This window comes from Phyllostomus discolor, chromosome 4, assembly GCF_004126475.2.
Source record: "Phyllostomus discolor isolate MPI-MPIP mPhyDis1 chromosome 4, mPhyDis1.pri.v3, whole genome shotgun sequence".
Taxonomy (NCBI): Eukaryota; Metazoa; Chordata; class Mammalia; order Chiroptera; family Phyllostomidae; genus Phyllostomus; species Phyllostomus discolor.
In genome coordinates, this window is record NC_040906.2 from 14,618,322 (window position 1) to 14,639,435 (window position 21,114).

A 21,114-nucleotide genomic window follows, 5' to 3' on the forward strand; every position below is an offset into this window, starting at 1 on the left:
ACAGAACGTCTCCCTGTCCGAGTCTCACATCTGCCTGGGGAACATTCCTGTGCAGAGCAAGTGCAGCCGCCTGCTGTTCCTCAACAACACGTCCGAGAAGAAGACGATTGTCTTCGTCTGGCAGCCGAAGCCTCTAGACTTCGGGGAGGTGCGAGTCCCTCGTGTCCACAGAGTCCGAACCTCTGGCAGGGCTCCAGACCCACCCTATCTTGTCCCATCCTGTCCCATCCTGTCCCATCGCACCCCATCCCGTGTCATGCGACTCCACCCCATTCCATTTCATCCTGCCCCATCCCACCCCCATGATGCTCCAGAGACTCCTCCCCCGAACCGACAGGTGTCCGTGAGCCCCATGAAAGGGAAGGCCGCCCCAGGAGAGGGGGTCCCATTTGTGGTGACTCTGAAGGCCTCCGTGCATGCCAGTTTCTACAGCATGGACCTTGTATGCAAGGTAGGGCCAGCCCCAGAGAGAAGCTGGGAGCAGGGTACAGCTCCCAGCCCTGGAGGGTGGGGTGGGGTGGGCTATGAGATCCCCAGGCCCCCAGACAGAGCCAGCCCCTGGAAGGGTGGGGTGCCCACAGCACAGGCCCAGCGCAAGGCCTGGCTCTAAGCCCACCAGACTTAAGTCTTCTCCCTCCTTGTCCTGGGCCACAGGTGTACCACCAGGAACTCCTGAGGAAGTACTACAAGGAGCTGCAGGAGTGGAAGGAAGAGAAGGTGCGGCAGGAAGTGGAGTTCACTATCACAGATAGGAAAGTGAAGGTGAGGAGGGCAGAGTGGGCCTTGAACAACACAGATCTTTCTGATTGGCTGAAACCGAGGGGACAGAGGTGGTGACCTGAGGGGGTCCTACGTGCAAAACTGGCCAGCCTGCCCCAAGCGATCAGATTTCTCTCATTAGACTGAGCACAGCATCTCTCTAAGAGACTCCCCTTGGATACAGAAGGCTGGCTGGCCATTCCCTGCATCCTGTAGCTAGTGTTTACCACGTGCCTTTGAGGTGCTGGGCAGTGGGGACCCCGGGGGGACAAGACAGAGCTCACTGTCTGATGGAGGACAGTGTGGCGTGGTGGTCTCGGGGGCAGGCTCTGGGAACAGACCACCTGGTTCTGATCCCTGGCTTCGAGGACTTCTAGGTCTGGGATCTCAGTCAAGTATGTCACCTCCCAGGACCCTCCATTGTCACATGGGGGTGATAGGACATCTGGGATTGGCCTCAAGACAGTTCAGAGGTGGAGCGTAGACGAGACCAGATCGGCTGCAAGTCTCTGATCGCTGAAGCCGGGTGGCGGGTAACGGGGGAGTCCCTGTAGCATTCTCTACAATTTCATACACAGCTGAAGTTTCCCAAATTAGGACGGTTAAACATAAAAGTTTTAAAAATATTTTTTAAAGCTATGTTTTTTTAAAGATTTTATTTATTTATTTTCAGAGAGGGAAGGGAGGGAGAAAGAGAGAGAGAGAGAAACATCAATGTGCGGTTGCTGGGGGCCATGGCCTGCAACCCAGGCATGTACCCTGACTGGAAATCGAACCTACGACACTTTGGTTCACAGCCCAAGCTCAATCCACTGAGCTACACCAGCCAGGGCTAAAAATATCTTTAAGTCGGAGTAAAATATGACCTGCCTTGTGGCTGTGTTGAGATGGGTAAACGGGTTAATGCAAGTCGAGCGCCGCGACAGTGCCCGGCTCCCAGGAAGCACTCACTGAATGCGCTGTGAGCGTTGGGTTGGTCGGGGGAGACCGATACTAAACGTGAGACAAAGCATGTCTTGGCCCCTCTCCCAATCCCACAGCCTCCCCATGCTTGCATTCCTGCTTCTCGATCTCCTCTGTGTGCACCACACTGAGCTCCCAGGGAGGGGCTGCTCCCCTTTGAAGCTCTGGCCCACCTGTGGGTGCAGATCATAGCTTGAGGCCAGGGAAGAAGGGATTTCTGAACTGTCTTTATAAGGGAAGCTGCTTCTGTATCGTACGGAACCACAAAGCTCTGTGCCCTGGCTGGTGCGGCTCCGTGGGTTGAGTGCCAGCCTGCGAACCAACCGAAGGCTTGTGGGTTCCCATGCCCGGGTGACAGGCCAGGTCCCCAGCTGGGGGCATGTGAGAGGCAACCGGTTGATGTATCTCTCACACACTGATGTTTCTCTCTCTCTCTTTCTCCCTCCCTTCCTCTCTGTCTCTAAAAATAAAAATAAAAATAGAAAAGAAACCACAATGCTACAAGGCACCAGGACAGCTCTTTGGGGGCAGCCCACACATATGTGGTGGCGTCTCCTCTTTCCTCCCGTTGGATAACCAGTCTTTCTTGTCTGTAGGTAGCACTTCCCTAGGGAAGGTTCTGGAAGAGGGTGTGGCTAGGACTTGGTCACAACCAAGAGGGCAGCAGGTCCTGGCATTGGCTTCAGGCCTTGGTGGATCAGCAGGAAGTGTAGGAAGAGAGGAGTCCCTCTAGGTCTCTTGTATCCTGAGCAGGGTTCTCTTCGCTTCCACAGAGCAGAGCATGTTGTACAGCCTGCGAACCTATGAGGAGGTACAAGGTAAGGCCGTAAACCCCAGACCCACCTCCTCGGATAACTTGTGAGGGTCCTTGCTGTCTCTCAGAGATACCCCCAACCCCCAGTCCAGCCTCCCAGAAGGGAGGGACAAAAGGGCCAATGGGTGGAGGCATACCCCTGCATTGCCCAAAAGCCCTGGTTGGGAGGCTAGGGACCCTTCAATGATGGGAGTGCAGTCCCCAGACCCCTGCCATCAGGCCTCTCCCCTCCCAAAGACGCTGCCCCCTATCAAGAAACAGCAGGCTCTCAACCAGCCCACCAGCTGGAATCTTAAGATCCCAAAGGAGGAGACGTCGTGGCCCTGCCCCCAGCTGCCCACGCCGGGCATGCTGTACCTGGGCCTCACCGCACGCGCCCACGCCATTGACTACTTCCTGGCCAACTTCTTCTCCGACTTTCCCCGACACTTCTTGCACTGGTGAACTCTCGGGGGGGGGGGGTCTCCTTCCCCTGCTCTCTGTCCCCTCTGCCCCTCCAGAATAGGGGTTGCCCAGACCCAGCCCTTGCTGAGGGCTTGGAGCAGGTGCGGTAGCTGGGCAGAGGGAGGCTAACAGGACATAGCTGGGCTCAAGATGCCCCCATTGCTGCTTAGGTCCTTATAAGGAGGAGCAAAGAGCCAGAGCCCCCTGGGGAACCCCCTTAGCCTCCCCATCCCTCCTACCTTCCTTCCTTCCTTCCTTTCCAACTTGGAGCCTCTCCCCATGTTGTGTCGACTCCGAGGGTCGGACTTAGTTCCCCAAATGCAGTGAGTAGCACGGCGTTGGGTTAAGGCTGGGTCTGCCCCAGACTCATCTATGACTGTGAGGCCACTACCACTGTGCATGCCCCCAGCCCCTGCACGGTGGCTTGCTCAGGTCACTCAGTGTCACGGCCTGCCCCAGGGAGCGGCCGAAGAGGAAGAACGTCAGGGAAGAGCCAGACGCCTCTGAGAAAGAACCCCCTGACAACTGGGGCCCTGTCTCGCAGCAGAAGAAGCAGCTTCTGGTTGACTGTCTCACGGCCATCATCAGGTGATGGTCCCCACCCCGAACCCCCACCCCCGGTCTTGCCAGCCCGTGCAGTACACTCTGGGCCCACCCACAGCCCCTGAAGTCCTAGCCCTTCCTTTCCTGAAAACTAACATTTCCTCACAAGACCCTGCCATGGGCGGCCCCACCCCCCAGGATGGCGTGGTTCTAACGGAGCTCCTGGAGGGTGGTGTGTCCAGGCTGGGTCCCGAGTCCTGCCCTCTCCACAGCCTGCAGTTGGGGTTTAGAGCCAGTTCACTTCCTCCCCCGGGGTTCCTGTCCTTCATCTGTGTGACTCTGACCCCCCGGCTCTGTCTCCACCATAAAATGTTCACCTCTAAGACTCCATGGGGTCCAGGGATACCTTCCTCTAAAGAAGGATGGGAGAAGCCATGGACCGAGGGCTCCCTCCCCCACCTAGCCCCTGTTTGTGGGCACAGGAGGCAAGAACCACCGCTTGATGAACCCTGAAACCAGAGCCTCACGGGGGGGGGGCTGCAAGTCCTCTCAGCAAGAACCTTCTTTTCCTCCCTGCCCCCCAGGGGCCTGCTGGAAGACAAGACCTTCCACGAGGCCGTGGGCCAAAGCCTGGTGGAGCAGATTCCTTACTTTTGCCAGTTCTGGAATGAGCGGTCAGCCAGGCCCACGGCCCTGAGCAGAAGCCTGCACATAGCCCCAGACCTGTTTCTGTCCTTCGACAGCTGGGAGGGCAGGGGAGACAAGGAGCAGCAGGAGGACAGGCGGAGGCTGCGGAGGCGAGAAGGGGAGGAAGAGATAGAGAGGGGCGAAGAGGAAGAGGAGGAGGTGGAAGAGGAAGAGGAGGAGGAAGAGGAGGTGAAAGAGGAGGAGGAGACAGTCGAGGAGGAAGAGGAAGAAGAGGAGGCGAAAGAGGAGGAGGAGGCGGGCAAGGAGGAGCTGGAGGAGAAGGAGGAGGAGGAGGAGGATATGGAAGAGAGGAAGGAGAAGCTGGTCTGGACACGCATTGAGTCCATGCAGCAGTCTCTGCCCCAGGAGTCCCTGAACTGGCGGTGGCAGCAGCAGCTGAAGGTCATCATGAAGGAGGAGCAGGAGAAGGATGAGAAGGAGGCCATTAGCCGGTGAGCGGCCGGACCCCGGCGAGGGCTTGAAGGGGGGCGGTGTGCGGGAGGAGCCCTCGAGGCAGTGGCACCCTGGGGCAGCCTCCATTGTGTGCGCCCCTCCCCACTCAGTGTTCACTGACATCAGTGAGGGCTGTAAGGCCTGTGTGGGAGTATTCACGGAATGGGTGATCTGAACTTTATTTTTTTCCCCCAAGACCGGGCTGCTCACATTCAACACCACCCCACTTCAGGGAGGGTAGTTAGGGTCTTCAAGTTCTCTGAAGTGGGTTTCTAGAACCAGGAGAGAAATACCACGTGGTCTTGTACCACCTTTCCCTGGGGCTGCTCTGGGGTGGCCTTCTGTCCGGGCTGGGATTCCCTAGGCCCCACCCCATCTCTCGCGCGCTGCCATTGCTGGATGCCTTTCCCCCTGAGTTGGGGATCACAGTTGCCTGGGTTTGAATTCCACCACTGTACCAGCTGTGTGACATCTGGCACCTCGGGGGTCCTGAGTGTCTATAAAGCTGGAGCGAGGATGCCTGCTAGTGTTGGGCGGGTGGGGAGTTGAATGAGAATCCACGTAGGGTGCACGGCACACGGCTCAGCACGGAGGAGGCCCGCGGAGAGGGGGGCGGTGCCCAGGTGTCCGCGCTGACACCCGCGCCCTGGTCCCCGGCAGGCTCCCGGCTTTCGCCAGCCTGCAGGAGGCGCTGCTGGAGAACATGATCCAGAACATCCTGGTGGAGGCGAGCCGAGGGGAGGTGGTGCTCACGTCGCGGCCGCGCGTCATCACCCTGCCTCCGTTCAGCGGTTCCAGGTGAGGCCACCCGTGCCAGCGGCCGCGTGGACGGCACCGGAGGGACCTGAGCGGTGGCAGGGGCGGGCAGTCTTGTCCTGAAGCCTCGCCCCACCCCTACCTGGCGCTTTATATCTTCCAGGGTTGCGACCCCAGACCTGCTGCCCACACCTCCCCTCACAGCCACAGCAAGCTGTGGCGCCGTGGCTGGTGGCACCGCCCCCTCCCGGGTCTACGAGGACGCCAAGGCCCAGCCCCTCTGACTCGCTTCCCCAGGTCCTGCCGGGTCTCCTCTCCACCGTCCCACCAGTAAAGCATCTAACCTTTTTAATATATCTACCTGCCTTGACTTTATTTCCCCGACGCGGGAGCAACTTGCGACGTGTCCTCTGAGGGGGGCAGATGGTGGAAGCGGCCGGCGAGGACCGCCGCCACTCATTGGAGATTCAGGGGCTGGGCGCTTGTGCTTCTCCACTCCGCACGGAGGCTAGGCTAGGCGAGGGCTCTCGCGGCCGGCCACTGGGCGCTTGACCTGGTCAGGCCAGGGGAGGGCGCTTCGGGCGGACCCTGGCTGGCTTTGGCCCGAGTGTCGCCTAGTGGACAGGAACCGAACGCCAGGTCTGGTCCGTGCAGCAGGTGGCGGCGGGATAAGGGACGGCCCTTTCCATGTCCCCCTTCTGCCACCCCTGCTCCGAGGCTTGGCCGCTCCACCCTCCGCCTTTTTTCAGCAGCTGCAGGGTTCCTGGGGCTCCGCTAAGAGACTGGAAAGAAAGGGAAAGCGAGGCACGTCACGGAGGGCCAAGACCTAGACGCTGGGACAAGGGTCAGGTCACCTAAGGACAGCGGGCCACGATCTCTACGAGGGACTCCCATCTTGGTTCTGAATCTCCAGACTCGGGACAGGGGTGGGGGGGTCCCGCCTTCCCGAGGACACCCACCTCGGGCTCCCCCTAACCTCCGCCAGGCAGCCTGAGTCCTCCGCTCTTCGGCTCCTCCCATCCCCCCTCCCACCCCCACCAGAGGCAGGTGGGTGGAAAAGTGACATCTGGTGTTGTTCCAGAGGCGCCCAGGTCCTCCCCCGCCCACCCCCAACACACCCCTGCCGCCAAGGCCTCGGAAGAGTTCTGGCCCCAGAGCCCCCGGTAGGGGCGGGGAGGGGGTTGGGGGCGCTCCGCCTCCTCTGAGTCAATATTTGCCCCGAGCAAACGGGCGCCCGGACAGGTGTGAGTGTGCCTGTGTGTCTGTGTGCCTAGGGGCGGGGACTGAACGGCCCGTATAAGAGCGCGCTGAGCCCGGGCTTTGGCACAGGCTCCGAGGCGTGCGCTGGGGACCGAGCCAAGCAGGGGCCGGATCGGGCGGAGGGTGGCCAGGAAGGGAGGGGCAGGCCAGGTGCGCACCTGTGGTGGCCGCCCCGGCCGCCGACGTGTCAGCCGCAGACGCGCGCAGGCGAGCTCGCACAGGACCGCGACCAAGAGATCACCAAGGGCCACAGCCAGGCCCCGGGCCCTCCGCTCCCGCCCCGCGACGAGCCCCTCGCACAAACCGGACCTGAGCGTTTTGTTCGTTCGGCTCGCGTGAGGCGGGGGCGGCTTCTCAGCGCCCGCCCGGGGGCCCAGCCCGATCGCCACGCAAGCACCTGCCGCCGCCGCCGCCATAAGGGTCGGAGAGGTGGCGCGCCGCTCCCAGGGGAGATCCAGCTCCCACCCGGCCCCGCCCTGGCACGCCACTCCTGGGCTGCCGGACTCCGTGGGGATAATGCGGGCAGCGGAGCAGGCTCCGCCGGGTGGCACAGGGGGCTATGGCCCGGGACGGGAGCCCTTCCGAGGCGGAAACCCGGTTTCTGGCCCGACTCTGTCCATTGGCACAATGAGGAGGTTGGTCTGGCCTCGGGCGAGGACCTCTCCAGCCTTAGTATCCTGGCTTCTGGGCTTCTAGAAGTGTATTTGAGCCGGGCGGCTGGAGGCCCGCAAAGGGGTGGGAGCCAGCGGTGAGGTGTGGAGAACCTGGGCGGGGTGGGCGCCGAGCATGAGGGGCGGGGGCGGAGACGCAGTCCCTCCTCCCGCAACTACGGAGCTGTCGGCCTGAGGGCGCCTTCCCTGCCATCTCCCTGACCCTCTTGGTCTTCCCGCGGCAGAGGCAGACAGACTGGGAAGGACCAACGCAGGACCCCCTGGCCTCACCGGAGGGAGTCTCCAGATGCAGCAGCTTGCTGCCTTCCCCAAACTTCAAAATCCCAAGGCCTCTCCTCTCAGAGTGGGGTGGGATCTATGCAGCTCTCAGCCTACCTGGGGGTCCACAGGTCATTAGCTGCAGCCCAGACCTGGGACAGACCTCCCACCCTTTCCCGGGACTGGAAGCGCTCAGGACTGACATGGAGGAGGGGACGGAGATGGCTCAGACCCCTACCTCCTGCCTGGAGAGCCTAGGACCAAGGGTTCCACGTGGGGCCCGGGGTCCGTCTGAGCCCCAGCTGAGCCTGCCCCGTGACTCCAGGTGCGCCCCGTTCTCCCTCCCAGAACTGACAGTGACGCCTCGTTGGAGGGGCTGGCTGTAGGTCGGGGGTGGAATGAAGGCTCCTTGGATAGCAATGAGGAGCACCAGTTCCCCCCTTCGAGTGAAAAAGCATCGTGGGCAGGGACTGGACCCCCACACGCCCCGGTGCAGGCAGCCCCCAGGGAGATGAGAATAGGGGTCAGGAGTCACTTCCTGCTCCAGTCGGGATGTGGCTGGAGGTGCTAGCTGGTCCCCTCCACCATCCCCCACCCAACCCACTGCCACCCCTGACCTGACCACCCTCAGGCCCTATGGGATCTGCTGAGTCCCTGTGGCAGCGAAAGGAAGGGGGTGGGACGAGGTGGCTCTGACGGACCCGGGTATGTCTGGGGAGAGGGAGCACCGTAGGCAGAGTCTGTGGGGAGGAGCCATGGGCAGGGAGCCTGGGTCCCAGGGGGTGTGCACACAGTCCCCAGCCCTGGCCTCCCTGGCCAGGCTTCTGTCCTGGGCCCAGCCCTCTAATCCTTGCCTGGCACTGAATGACATGCTTGTCAGGGGCCCGGCCCGACTGGCATGCTCACCCTGTGGCTTGGAAGGCTTCCTCTCCAGTCCCTCAGTCATAGAAGGGGTCTGGATCTCCCCCTCCCCCACCCCACGGCTGGGATTAGAGATCCTGGGGCCACACACCAAAGGTGTCCCCCTGTAATGACCCCCGAAGACACATATACAGGCAGGAGTCCTTTGGGGGGTTGTTGAGAAAATGAGGCCACCAGCTGCCTGGAGTCTGCCCTTGTGACGGAAGGAGCGCTACTGCCCCTTGCCTGCCAGAGCCTAGTTTCCATGGACCTCTTCCCCCACCCCACACAATCCCCAAGACCCACATTTCCTGGCCCTGGCCGGGGATCTGGCCTCCCGTCCAGGTCCCTCCTCCCCTGCCTGGCCAGGGGCGGAGCCTCCAGGCGCCAGGCAGGCCTGCAGGTGCAGGGCTGGGTGAGGGGGTGCTCAGCAGCTGGTGTTCGAGTGGGCCCCCTCCCCCCTTGCCCGTCCAGCTCCCAGCCAGAGCCTGCTTCCTGTCATCCCTGTCAGCACCCTGGGCGGGGGAGGGAGCAGGGCGTGGAGGACAGCAGAAAGGGAGCCCAGCTCGGAGAACGGTGAGGCTGGGAAGCAGCTGACTGGAAGTGGGACTGGGGAGACGGATGAGAAGCACAGACGGGGGATGCAGCCCAGAGGCCTGTGAGAACCACAGGGAAATGTCAAGGCCCAGGGAGGCTGCAGAACACCTCCCTCTCCCCCTACACACACACACACACACACACACACACAGCGAAAGCAAGAGCTAGAGAGAGACCCCAGGCGGAGGCAGAGACCTCCTGAGAGAAACCGGAGAAGAGGGACGGAGACAGTGTGACATAACCAAAGATGTGCGCTTCAGAGACATGGGTTGAAAGGTGGAGGGCCAGAGGTCAGGTCACCAGAGATGGGAGAAACAGTGTGTATAGAAGAAGGTGGAAGTGTGGTGGAAAGGGCCTCCACCCCACCCCACATTAATAGGAGGGACTTGCCCCCCACAGGGGAGAAAGAGGTGGCTTCTATGTGGGCTACAAATGGGACAGCCAGGGCTGGAGGAGGGAGTGACTCCCCCATCTTGGGAGACCAGACTCTCCCCATTAAGAAGCAGAAGGCAGAGGGGCAGGACTCAGGCCACGAGTGGACATGGGCATAGTCTGGCGCCACCTCTCCCCCTTTCTCTCTCTCAGCCACAGCTGCCCTGCCCCCACTATCCACCTGCTGATTCTGGCCCTGCCTTGCAGCCTCTGATTGCGGGGGCTGCCTGGGGTCTATAAGAGAGTCGGGGAACTTGGACATGAAGGCATGGGGGGGGGGGTGGCTCACACCCAGGTGCTAATCCCCATCCAGCCAAGGCAGAACCAGAGGCTCACTGACCTTCTTGGAGATTAGTCCCCATGGCGACAGCAGGCAACTCTGCCCCCTCACTCTGGCTAGACCTTGGGGTGGGGGTAGGGGGGCTGGGTGGAGAGGGGAGGGAAACTTCCTGAGGCATCACAGAGTCACAGAAGTCAGGGGTGGGAGGCCCCTCCAGGATCAGCAGTTAGCTGTGTTTACTGGCAGAAAACTGAGGCCGCAAAAGGGGGCGTGACCCGCCCAGGACCACAGGTACAACCGGGAAAAGCGCAGGGACTAGAAGTCAGACCTCACTCCCACTCCCAAGCCCTCTTCTTGGGAGAACAGCGGCCTGAACAAGAACAAAGGGTCCAGATACTCGCTCTGACCGTCCCAGACTGAGATCCAGAGCACAGTGGCCGCAAAGGGGTGGGGTGGGAAGGCTCCTGGTGCTGAGCACTAGGCTGACTTCCACAAGCACATGTGGGAAGGGGGCTGCAGGTTCCGGAGTTCGGCTTGCTGCCCTGACTCCGCCCCCCAACCCCAGCCCTTCCCTGCCCCGAGGGGTGGGCAGGACCCTGCAGCAAACCCGGTGACAACCACAACCACAAGAGTAGCAGCTAACATTTATTGGGTGCATACAACAGGCTATGTTTTACATGCATTAAAGTCTTCACACCGGTTTTTAAGACTATTATTCCTATGTTACAGGGGGAAAAACAGATATAGAGTGCAAGCAGTGGAGCTTGGATTTGAACCCATGCAGCAGTGTGACTCCAGAGCCCATTCTCCCGTGTCTGTATGATGGTGGGTGGGTGACCGGGACGGTCTTCTTTAGGTGACTGTGAAGCGGGGTGCATGCCTGTGAAAGTGCACACTCGTGTGTGATTCCAACACCCAGCACACTGCCTGGCACGTAGTAAGTACATCGTATTAAATATTTGAGAAATGAGTGAACAAATGTCAGCCCATCAATGAGTGTGACTTTGAGGTGTCTATTACATCCTAGGAGACTGTTCACGTGTGATGCATGTGGGACTATGTGCCTGTACGGTGTGAACGTGTGTATGCGTGTGCCTTCTCCCTGTTGCCCTGTCCCAGCCCTGTGGCTTTGTGTCTGGGGGCGTGGGTGGCGGTGAACACTGCTGCCCGTCTCTCTGGATGGTGGCCAGCTCTCCATCCCCACCAAGGGGCTGTGTTTACAGCGGGGGACAAGACAATGGGTCTGTGTGGGTGGGGCTCCCCAGATCCACCTCTTGGGGGCCGCTGTTGGACCCCGCCTGAGCGGAGCTGGTCTCTCACTCATTATCTCTGTCTCCCAGGAGACCAGACCTGGGAGCCCCAGGGAAAGTGCTCATCTGCCTGTCCCTGGCTGCAGACCTGGGGTGGGGGCAGGGAGTCGAGGAGCAGGGCAGCGGAGGAGGGGCTGGTGATGGTACCAGGGTGCAGGAGGGCACTATTCACAGAATTTGCATCTCCAGCCACCAGATCCCTGGCTGATTTCCCAGTGAAATGAGGGGTGAGGGGTGGGAGCAGGCTGACTTGAGAGGACACGGGCCAGCAGGGACTCTCAGCTGCCTACCCAATGGTACTGAGAAGGAGGGCCTTTACCTGGGACGGGGACCCAGGGACCTGGGCAAGAGCCCAGGGTTGTGTGTGAGGGTTTCTTTGTTGGATCCACATGCCCCCCTATGGGATGGGGGTATGAGCCAGATCTATACTGGGAAACAAAACTGGGTCTGAGGGTTTCTCCCTGGGGTGTGAGAGGAGATGGGTGTTTGGGTAGAACTGTGGGGAGGGGAGTGGCCGCGAGGATTTCTCTGTGGAACCCAATGTCCCTGTAGGAGACGGAGAACTGGACGGGGCGTGGCGGGGCTCTCTGAGGGCAACGAGATCCCTACGAGAGCTTGATGTCCTTTGGAGGTGTAGATCTGGGGACACTGTTTTTGTTTGTTTGTCTGTCTGTCTGTCTACCGAACTCCCCCTCTGCACGCCTCAAGGCCAAGGCTGTGGGTGTGGAGGAGGTAGCAGTGAGGGTGCTGAGCTTGCAAACAAAGCCACCTGTGCATCCACCCTTCAGGAAGCTGTGAGCACAACCGATCTGGGAAAACAAACAGGGCCAGCTGCTGGGGGTGGGAGGGGCTAGGAGCGTGTGGGGTGGAGGGAGGCAGGAAGACTGCAGCAGACCAGCCTAGCGGGGCTAAAGGGGCAGAAGCCCGGAGCCCCATTCTGGCACACCAGGCAGGGCCCCCCACAGCCCCTTCCTTGCCCCTTCCTCTCAGAGGTTCATTCTTTCCTTTCTCCTGTGACTTTGAGGTCCAGAGCCAGGGGCATCAAGGGGGATGGGAAGACCCTGGGAGAAATCTAAAGGTCTTCAGGGCAACTGGCTGCTGGCAGTGTGGTGGGTGTGCAGACAGCGAGAACCAAAAGCCACAGATCGAAGGACTGGGGCAGCGGTGCCTATACCGTTTCCCTGGTAAGGGGGGGCTGGGGTAGAGGGCAGTGGCCAGGCTCACACACAGGGTTTCCACCAAATCCCAGCTGGACTCTTATTTCTAACTTGGATCTCCACTGCACTACTCCCACCAAGTGCCCCAAGCCTTTGAACACACACACACACACACACACACACACACACACACACACCTGCGGAAAACAGTCTTCCGACCAACCAACACCTGGACTGGAAACAACCCTCCCAGATGGAGCCCCAACCTCAGGAGCTTGCCCTGAGCTCAGGAGCTGAGACTCGAGGCCCCAGCTCCTATAAACACAGCGTCCAGCCCGACAGACTCCCCACAGCCTGGGATCTGACACCCGGCGCCTGCGTCACGGACCAGCGCAGACGCACAGCCTGACGCAATCGCCACCCACCCGCGCTCGCCACCCCTCCCGACTTCGGCCCCACCACCAGCTGCCTCTTTCCGCGGCCCAGCGGCCTCAGCTTTCCACCCAGAGCGGCCAGCCCGCGCCTCCTGGTGGCCGACTCCAGACTCGTCCGATGGAGATGCGGGAGGAAAGCAGGAGGGAGGGAAGGCGAAATTGGGCTTCTCACCTCCCACCACTGCCATAGTCCGAGCTTGGGAACCCAAAGTCAGGGACCAGATACAGAGTCCAGGATTGGCGCTTGCCTTCCTCCGTAGTTTGTATTTCCTCTTTATGGTGTTGGGGAAATTATGGCCTATTTATGTCTCTCCAAGCCTCCTCTAGGGAAAGGAATCAGGGGCGGGGCATGGTTTTGACCCATCCCCAGTCAAACCTGGCTGTGGTTAACTCCTCCTAACTTAGACTTCACTCCCCATGGTCTAGGGCAATTTTCCACCAGTGAAAAGAGAGACCCAAGGAGACTTTGGCTGCCCAGAACTCCAGGGTGGAGACATGACTACGGTGGGCAGATCTTTGCCCCTGCACTCATTGTAGAATTCCCCCTCACCCGTTCCCCCATGGACCTTTGACCCACCTTGTTTGCCCACTCATTCAAGTTTTACCGAGGGCCTACTATGAGGCCAGCACCGTGCCGAGATCTGAAGATAACAAACTGACACAGCCTGCTTAAACGGAACTTCCATCTAGTATAAAAGCAAATATTCTGCACACCCACAAACGCCCATAAACCAAAGATGAAAAAGGCAAGTTTACAGAGTGTAAATGCTATAAAGAAAACAGGGTGACACGGTGGACACTAAATGTCAGGAACAGAGCCACCAGCAGGTAACAGAGGGGCCAGTCTTGCCAAGATCTTGTCACTGAGACACTCTGGGCCATGGGAACAGCACACACAAAGGCTCTGAGGTGGGAACGAACTTGGCAGTGGGAGAAAGGGTAGGCCAGTGAGGCTAGACTCAGGGAGCAGGGTAGGGGGCAGCCGCATCCGGTCTGTGAGCCCCTGTCCTCACAGGAGGTTGGGTGACCGGCAGTGGCTGTGGAGTCAGAAGGTCTGAATTCTCATCTGGCTCTGACACTGACTAGCTCTGTCAGTGTGGGCAAGGCCTTCACCTCCTTGGGCCTCAGTTTCCACACCTGTCTACCCAAGCCTACCTCATGGAGCTGTTGTTGAGCCTCCAAGGACAGCAGTTGGCTCGTGGGAACCAAAAATACTAGTTCCCTGGTCACCCACCCCTCCACTTCCGCTGGAATGCCTCCCCCACTAAGAAAAACTCACAATTTTGCCAGTCGAGTTTGCGTCTGACAGCTGTGTGGTTAGAGGTTGGAAATTCTGCTGCAAGTCGTGAGGAAGTGTCTTCCCTGGGGCCTCTGCTGGGGCCCCAAGCCTTTCCCTTCCCTTTCTTCTGCCCTTCTCCCCTCTCTTCCCCCACCACACGGAGCCTGTGGGTTGGGGGCAAGGGCCTAGAACCTACAGTCAGAACAGAAACCCAGGTTCGCATCTCAGCTGAGCCACCCCGCAGCGGGTCCACCTCTTCCACCACGTTCCTCGGGACCTGTCTAAGCCGCCGCTTCTCCTGTGAAACGCAGGGCAATAACAGCGCCTACCTCGTGGGTTCGGCCGGAGAATTAGCTGAGCTCACCCACAAAAAAACTCCAAGCAGAACCCCTGGCCTGAACTAGGCGGCTCGGTAATCAGCTGCTAGCTTTCAGGTGGACTTCCGGCGTGGGCCCCCAGCCCCTGAGCGCTGCCTGGCGGCCGGCAGCCTCGAGGTTAGGGTTGAATCGTTCTTCCCAACAACTAGAGAGCCACCTCCTAGGCTCCTGTTATCCCAGGTGCTTTGTAATCCGCGCCCTCCCTTGGGAGGTTCAACTCGCCAGCGCTCTGCGCCACCTTGCGCCCCCCTCCACCCCCCAGCTCCAGGAAACTCCGGGAACGCAGCGCGGGGTCTGGGAACTCCAGTGCGGGAGGAAAGGGACTGCGTTGGGCCGGCCCTCCAGGGAAGAGGGAACTGAGGAGTATGACGAAGCACCTCGCTTGCGGGGTGCTCTAGCGACCTCGGAGCGAAGAGGTGGGGTTTGGACACTGGGAAGAACTGCCTGCCCAGAGTCCCGAAGGCGCGGCTTTAGCGGGGACCGCGGGGTAGAGGCTCTGGGTCAGCGAGGCCGCGTTCGGCCCCGAGGTCGAGGTCGGGTGGCCTCGCCCGGCTCTGGCCCGCAGAAAAGAAAGAGCGGAGTCAGCCTTGGCTGCCGCGGGCGCGGGGACGTGCGCCTCAGCACTTTCCATTGTGGTCGCCGGCGGCTGCGGGGGTGGGGGAAGGCCCGGCTCCCCCGGGGACACTCGAGAGCTGACCGCAGCCAGCCCGCTGACTCAGCTCTCCCCACCCCGGCGGGCGAGGGTGCGGGGAGAGAGGCGAGGCCGGGTATAAAGCCCCGCATGTCCGGCCCCGCGCGCAACCTCTGCGTTTTCGTCTGGACCGCGCTCAACTACCCGGAGAAGACCAGGTGCGGGGCAAGGCCTTTCAGGGCGGGGGAGGGCCAGATGAGGGAGGGCCACTGGCAACCCGGGCCCAAGCCAGCCCAGGTCCGGCCCCGGGTCCTTCACCCACAGCCCGGGTTGGGCGGGCCTGGGCGGGGGACGGTGCTCGCCGGCAGCTGAGCACTCGGTCCTGTCCTTCCTGCCTCAGCGGCATGAGCAGCGCCCCCGCGCCGGGACCGGCGCCCGCCTGCCTCACCCTCTGGGACGAGGAGGACTTCCAGGGCCGCCGCTGCCGGCTGCTGAGCGACTGCGCCAACGTCTGCGAGCGCGGAGGCCTGCGCAGGGTGCGCTCCGTCAAGGTGGAAAACGGCGCGTAAGGATCGCCCGGACGAGGCTGGGCTGGGCTGCGCTGGGCTGGGCTGGGTTGGGGGGTTCTGGGCTCCCCTAGCTCCAGACCTGGGGCCTCATCTCTCAGCCCTCCGTTTCCTGGTCTCAGCCCTTCCTGATAGAGGCCTACTAACACAGGAGACCCTTTGGCCTCCCCCAAAATCCCTGCCAACGCTACACAAATCGTAAGAAAGGGTGTATCCTTGTGTGGCTAAAAGGACCCAGGTGGAAAGCGACCCTTTGTGCGAAGGGACAGGAGAGCTGTGGGACCAGCTTGAATCCTGAAAGGGTTCCCCGTGTAATGTCCTCTCCAAAGTTTTTCTCTGTAAAAGTTAGACGGCTCTGCGCTTCAGAAAAAAAAAAAAAAAAAAGCCAAATCTCTTCCACTGGCCCCACGCTGGTCTCCTAGAGCTCCAGGCCCCCAGAAGAACTGTTGTCACCACAGGTTGGCATGAGGCCGGGGGCGTTCCTACACCTACTTTTCAGGCATCTAAATTCTTGGCAGAGAAGGGCTTGGTGGGGTGATCTTCGTAGGACTAGAAATTCTGTCCAACCTGAGCTGGAAGCCTGGATTCTTCGATCCCTGGACAGCAGCCTGCCTGTGTGGGGTCTTTAGCCTCTAGAGGGCTGGTTTTGCCGTGCAGTGGGTGTGTCAGGAAAGGATCTGGGTAAAATGACAGCAAACTCACACTTAGGTGTGTTAAACTCACACTTAAGTGTGTGGTTGTTAAACCACACCTAAAACAAAAACAAAAAGAAATTAAGCAAACAACTAGAACAGAAACATAACCACAGAAAGGAGATCACATGGAGGGATAGCAACAGGGGAGTGGGAGGAGAGAGGGGGAAAGATATGGAGAATAAGTAGCATAGATGGTAGGTAGAAAATAGACAGGGGGAAGGCAAGGATAGTATGGGAAATGTAGAAGGTAAAGAACTTATGACACATGGACATGAACTAAAGGAGGGGGAATGTGGGTGGGGGAGGGTGTGCAGGGTGGAGGGGGATGGAGGGGGTAATGGGACAGCTGTAATAGCATAATCAGTAAAATATTTTTTAAAAATAAATAAAAATGAAAAAACAGAACTAAAAAAAAAAAGAAAGGATCTGGAGTTAGAGGAAAAGATTGGTTTCACAATATTTTCGGTCACAGCAAGGAAGGGGGAGGGGGGGAGCAGTGCCACTGGGGCCGATGCCTCCCAGCATCCCTTGTCTTTCCCCAGTTGGGTGGCCTACGAGTACCCTGATTTCCAGGGACAGCAGTTCATTCTGGAGAAGGGTGACTACCCTCGCTGGAGCGCCTGGAGCGGCAGCGGCGGCCACCACAGCGACCAGCTGCTCTCCTTCCGGCCAGTGCTCTGTGCGGTGAGCACAGCCCTGCCCCCCTCTTCCGCCCCCTAGCCCTGCTCCCACCACGGCTGCTCCGAGAGCCCATCCACTCACTCTATGCTGATGTGTAAGCACAACTCCTCGGTGGGCGGCAGTGGCGTTACTTCCCAGAACCAGAGGGCTCTCTCCGTAAACTGGGATTGTGGGCCTCAGCCAGGCCCTGGAGATCAGCACCACGGACAGTGCCGAGGCCACGCTTGTCCAGAGCAGCATGGGGTTCCTTCCTCCCGTCTAGTTGTGGGCAACCATGAGACATCTAAAGAATGTAGGTGCCTCTGTCCATGTACAGCCCTGTGAGGTCTGGGTGGCTGCTCTTAGCCTCATGCACGTGTGAAAATGAGGCTCAGAGGGGCAAAGTGACCCTTGTCGCAGGTCCCTAGGGTCAGCATGAAGATGAGACTGGAACTTGGGCCAGGGATCAAGGCTTAGTAGCGCCAGTCTGTGTGTGTGTGTGTGTGTGTGTGTCGTGGGGAAAGGGTAACAAATCAAATACACTAAAGGGGGGGATCTCACTTCCTATTTGTTCTGACTTAGGAACTGTCCTGGGGGGGCCTGGGGCTGGGAGGTGGGGGGAAGAGAGCAGGCACTGATTCTGCCAAGCTTCTCCATCCCAGGAGGCCAAGGAGCCTTCAGAGGAGGGGACCTAGGCTGTGGAAGCCCAGGCCCAACCAGCACTGATGCCTCGGCCTACCTGTTCTGACCCTGCCACCCAGCACCTCTTATCTGTGAGAGGCTGCCCAGGGTTCTGGGCAGGGGACTGGTAGTTCACAAGGTCCTTAGGGAAACTGTCTTGGCTAATAGACCAAATTTCTCTTAAGACCTCTGATTTCCCTCATGAAAAACAGGTCACTGTCACAAGATGCCGTGTAGCCCCAACCTGGAAGGGTTTTTGATCTCCCACCCCTCCAGTCTCGCCACGTCAACTCAAAGCCACAGAAGGGACCTTGGAGGTTGGGGATCTCTGCGCATCCCAGCTTCCCAGTTGCTAGGAAGCTAATGGAGCAAATGCTAGGAGTGTTTGTGGAGCCTAAGTGTCTGCATGATTTGTGATGGGCAGTGGGGGCTGAAAATGTGTCCATTAACACCTCTTTGGAGGGCTTGACCCCTACCTTTCTGTGCCTCAGAACCACAGTGACAGCCGGGTGATACTGTTTGAGGGGGAAAATTTCCAGGGCTGCAAGTTTGAACTCAGTGATGACTACCCATCCCTGCCCTCCATGGGTTGGGCCAGCAAGGATGTGGGCTCCCTCAAAGTCAGCTCTGGAGCGTGAGTCTGGGGACTGGAACAGGGGAGAGGAGAAGAACAGAGGGGTGACAGGACCAGGGAGGAGGGTGAGAGAAGGTGACAGGGCATGCTAAAAGACATAGTCAGAGAGATGTTGGAGACTGGAGGACGGAGGGAAGTGAGGTGGTGAGGGGGCGGGAGACTCGGAGGCAAGGGGGAGGAAGGAAGATGGTGGAGTCAGTCTGGAGGGAGGGGCAGGTTGTAGGAGAATAGGGAAACGATAAGGGGACGTTGGAAGGGACTAAAAACTTAGATGAGGGGACAACGGAGGATGGGAAGGGGAGACCCGGTGAGGAAGGTGATAGGGAGATGGGGGCACTGTGAAGGGCAGGGGGAGATTTATGTAGGGAAAACAAGCAATGGTTTTGGAGCTGGGGGTTGGGGGTTGGGAACTGAGAAAGGAGAACTACTAATGGGGGACATCGGTGGGCGTGGGGGCAGAGCCTACTTACCAGCCTTTTGCCCTCTCTGGTCTAGGTGGGTGGCCTACCAGTACCCAGGCTACCGGGGCTACCAGTACATACTAGAGCGGGACCGGCACGGCGGGGAGTTCCGCACCTACAGCGAGTTTGGCACGCAGGCCCACACCGGGCAGCTGCAGTCCATTCGACGAATCCAGCAATGATCCCCATGGCCCCCTACCTTCCCTAAGGACCCTCAATAAAGCCTCCTGAAGCTGCCTGCCCCTCTTGCCTCTTTTTCGGTGTCTTGCTTTGTGCTTTTTATCCTCATCTTTCTGAGGTCCTTCCCTGCCAACCTGACCCTCTGTTCAGGCTCCAGGACCCTTGATTATGGAGCGCAGACTGGCTTAGGGGGTGTGTGGCTACATTGTGATGGGGCTGAGAGGAAGCTGCTGGTAAGAACGGTGGGCATCCTGTTAACTGCAACTAGTGCCACACCGCTCCTCGGTAAATGCCCACTGGCTTAGGCCAGGGTGCTGCGGCCAAATGCCACCCTCTGGCTGGGGTGCACACAGCCCCACAACAGGGCTCAAAGCTGAATTTCAGCCTGCACTTCCCCCACTGCCCCCGCCCGGACAGGCACTGTCAGGCAGGGCGGGGCCTCCTTAACTCTGTGCAGGAGCTCTCTCCGGTTCCTCTCTAACTGTCTTCCTTGTCCCCATAGCTCCCTCGTCAGCTAGGGAAGCCTGCACCCCTTCCTAGCCTCATAGAAGCTCTGCCTGATAGAAGAGCAAGAGTGTGAGAGGAGAAATTAGCGGGCAGTTCCACTGTCTACCAGGACCTTCTAAGGGGGAGGCTTCCTCTCTCTGAGCAGAGCCTCCAGACCCTTTGTCTGAATGATAATGACCTTGATCCCTCCCATGGTTTGAGCTCCAGCATTTACAAAGCATTTTCATACCCGTCCTCTCTACTGTTCCAAACAACCTGCTCTTTATCCTCTTTCTCCCTCCTCTTCGGAGAACCAGTGAGCTGGGAAGGCAACACCTTAGCCACTGAGCACGGCGAGCCTGGGTCCTGGGGCAGGTGGCGGAAGCCCACAGACACAGTGGGACTGAGTGTGGCAGCAGCCCACAGAGCCCCCGTCACCAGTGTAGTTTCTTCCCAGCTTCCTCTTTCGCCCAGTCAATGCTACCCTCAGATCCACACTGGCGGGGCCTCTGAGGCCCTGGGAGCTCTTCTCATCCTGTCCCTCAGGGAGCCTTGGGTTTCCAAGGCCCTAGTGGATCTATCCATGGGGAGGGGCAGCCCGGGTCACTGCCCCAGCCCAGGGGAGACAAGGCGATGCTGGAGAACAGTCAGGCCTGAACCTGGCAGCGCCCTTGGGCCTATCTGCAAGCTCAGGCACCGGCTTCCCTCGCAAGGAGCCCTGAACCAGAAGCGGGAACACCACAAGTCAGACCCCATCCCATAGCACCCCTGAGCCTCCGTTCCCTCTCCTGGAAATTGGGGCTACTGATGCTTGCCTTGTCTATGTCACAGGGGTGGTGTGAAGGTTCAACGAGAAACCCCTGAGGATGCTTGTGGTGTCACGGGAGAGCCCCGGGGCAGTCCACTAGGGCCCTCCTGTCCCGGCGGCTCCCCACCGTGGGTCTGGAAACCAAGGGACAGAGCTCTGCGTGGGGTCTACAGCTCGTGGGCCCTATCACAGTGGATGGTCCTGGAACAATCCATGCTTCATCCGTGTCACCAAGGAAGACACTGGAGCCCCTCTGAGAGGGAGAAGTCTCAGTAAGGTCAGCCACTTAATCAGTGACTTGGACAAGGGCTCCTGACCCTGAATCCAGGCTCAGTGGGGGCCGACCTGAGCTGTGGCTTACAGCCTTGGGCCTCAGCAAAGCTCCAAACTTCTGGGGGCCCCAAAGGTGCCTGGGGTTCCTGCCAGGTTACAGGCCCCTGTCTCCTTGGGGGATGGCAACAATAACAGTAGCTAAACATACCGAGTCTTATCCTGAGCAGTCAGCATCCGTTACATAAACCCAAAAAATCTGCATGGTAGCTCCTAGAATCTCCACTTTACAAGCGAAGAGATTAAGGTAGACAAGTTATGTGACTCTCCCAAAAGTCACAAAGTGGGAAATGGGGGGCCCAGAGTTGAACCCAGACACACTGGCCTCAGAGCCCAGCAGCCCATCTCCCCACTCCCTGTTGGGGGGGGGGCAGACAATGGGCAAAGGGAAGTCTGGCTGGGCTACCCCCCCCCCCCCCCGAGGGTCTGTGGCTGCCGGGAAGAGCCAGCAAGGCTTCAGGAACTGGCAGTGTGACCCTGAACAGGGCACTGCCTGTCCCTGGGTAACAGCGTCCTCAACTGTATGACCAGAGAGCTGAGGGAGCTAGTATTTGGGACAACTTTTGTTGTGCCAGACCAGGGGTCTGACTCCGCTCCCCACACTGGAA

General features: G+C 59.6%; 2 protein-coding genes across 2 annotated transcripts in view; both read left to right on the forward strand.

The window, feature by feature from the left end:
- The window catches only part of CFAP65 (cilia and flagella associated protein 65), a 36,155-nt gene extending 29,969 nt beyond the window's left edge, over window positions 1-6,186 (forward strand). Inside the window, exons 25-33 of the mRNA XM_028510297.2 lie at window positions 5-148; window positions 338-451; window positions 655-762; window positions 2,496-2,540; window positions 2,774-2,976; window positions 3,440-3,568; window positions 4,108-4,662; window positions 5,324-5,461; window positions 5,583-6,186. Of these exons, the coding sequence (XP_028366098.1) occupies window positions 5-148; window positions 338-451; window positions 655-762; window positions 2,496-2,540; window positions 2,774-2,976; window positions 3,440-3,568; window positions 4,108-4,662; window positions 5,324-5,461; window positions 5,583-5,703 (1,557 nt within the window). The 3' untranslated portion in view covers window positions 5,704-6,186. The remainder of the gene's footprint in view (window positions 1-4; window positions 149-337; window positions 452-654; window positions 763-2,495; window positions 2,541-2,773; window positions 2,977-3,439; window positions 3,569-4,107; window positions 4,663-5,323; window positions 5,462-5,582) is intronic.
- Window positions 6,187-15,140: 8,954 nt separating this feature from the next.
- Window positions 15,141-18,943, forward strand: CRYBA2 (crystallin beta A2). Its single transcript, XM_028510873.2, has 5 exons — window positions 15,141-15,223; window positions 15,406-15,570; window positions 16,809-16,950; window positions 18,099-18,241; window positions 18,737-18,943. Exons 1-5 carry the CDS (start codon window positions 15,156-15,158, stop codon window positions 18,882-18,884), a joined length of 666 nt encoding a protein of 221 aa, XP_028366674.2. The 5' UTR covers window positions 15,141-15,155; the 3' UTR covers window positions 18,885-18,943.
- Window positions 18,944-21,114: the final 2,171 nt, after the last annotated feature.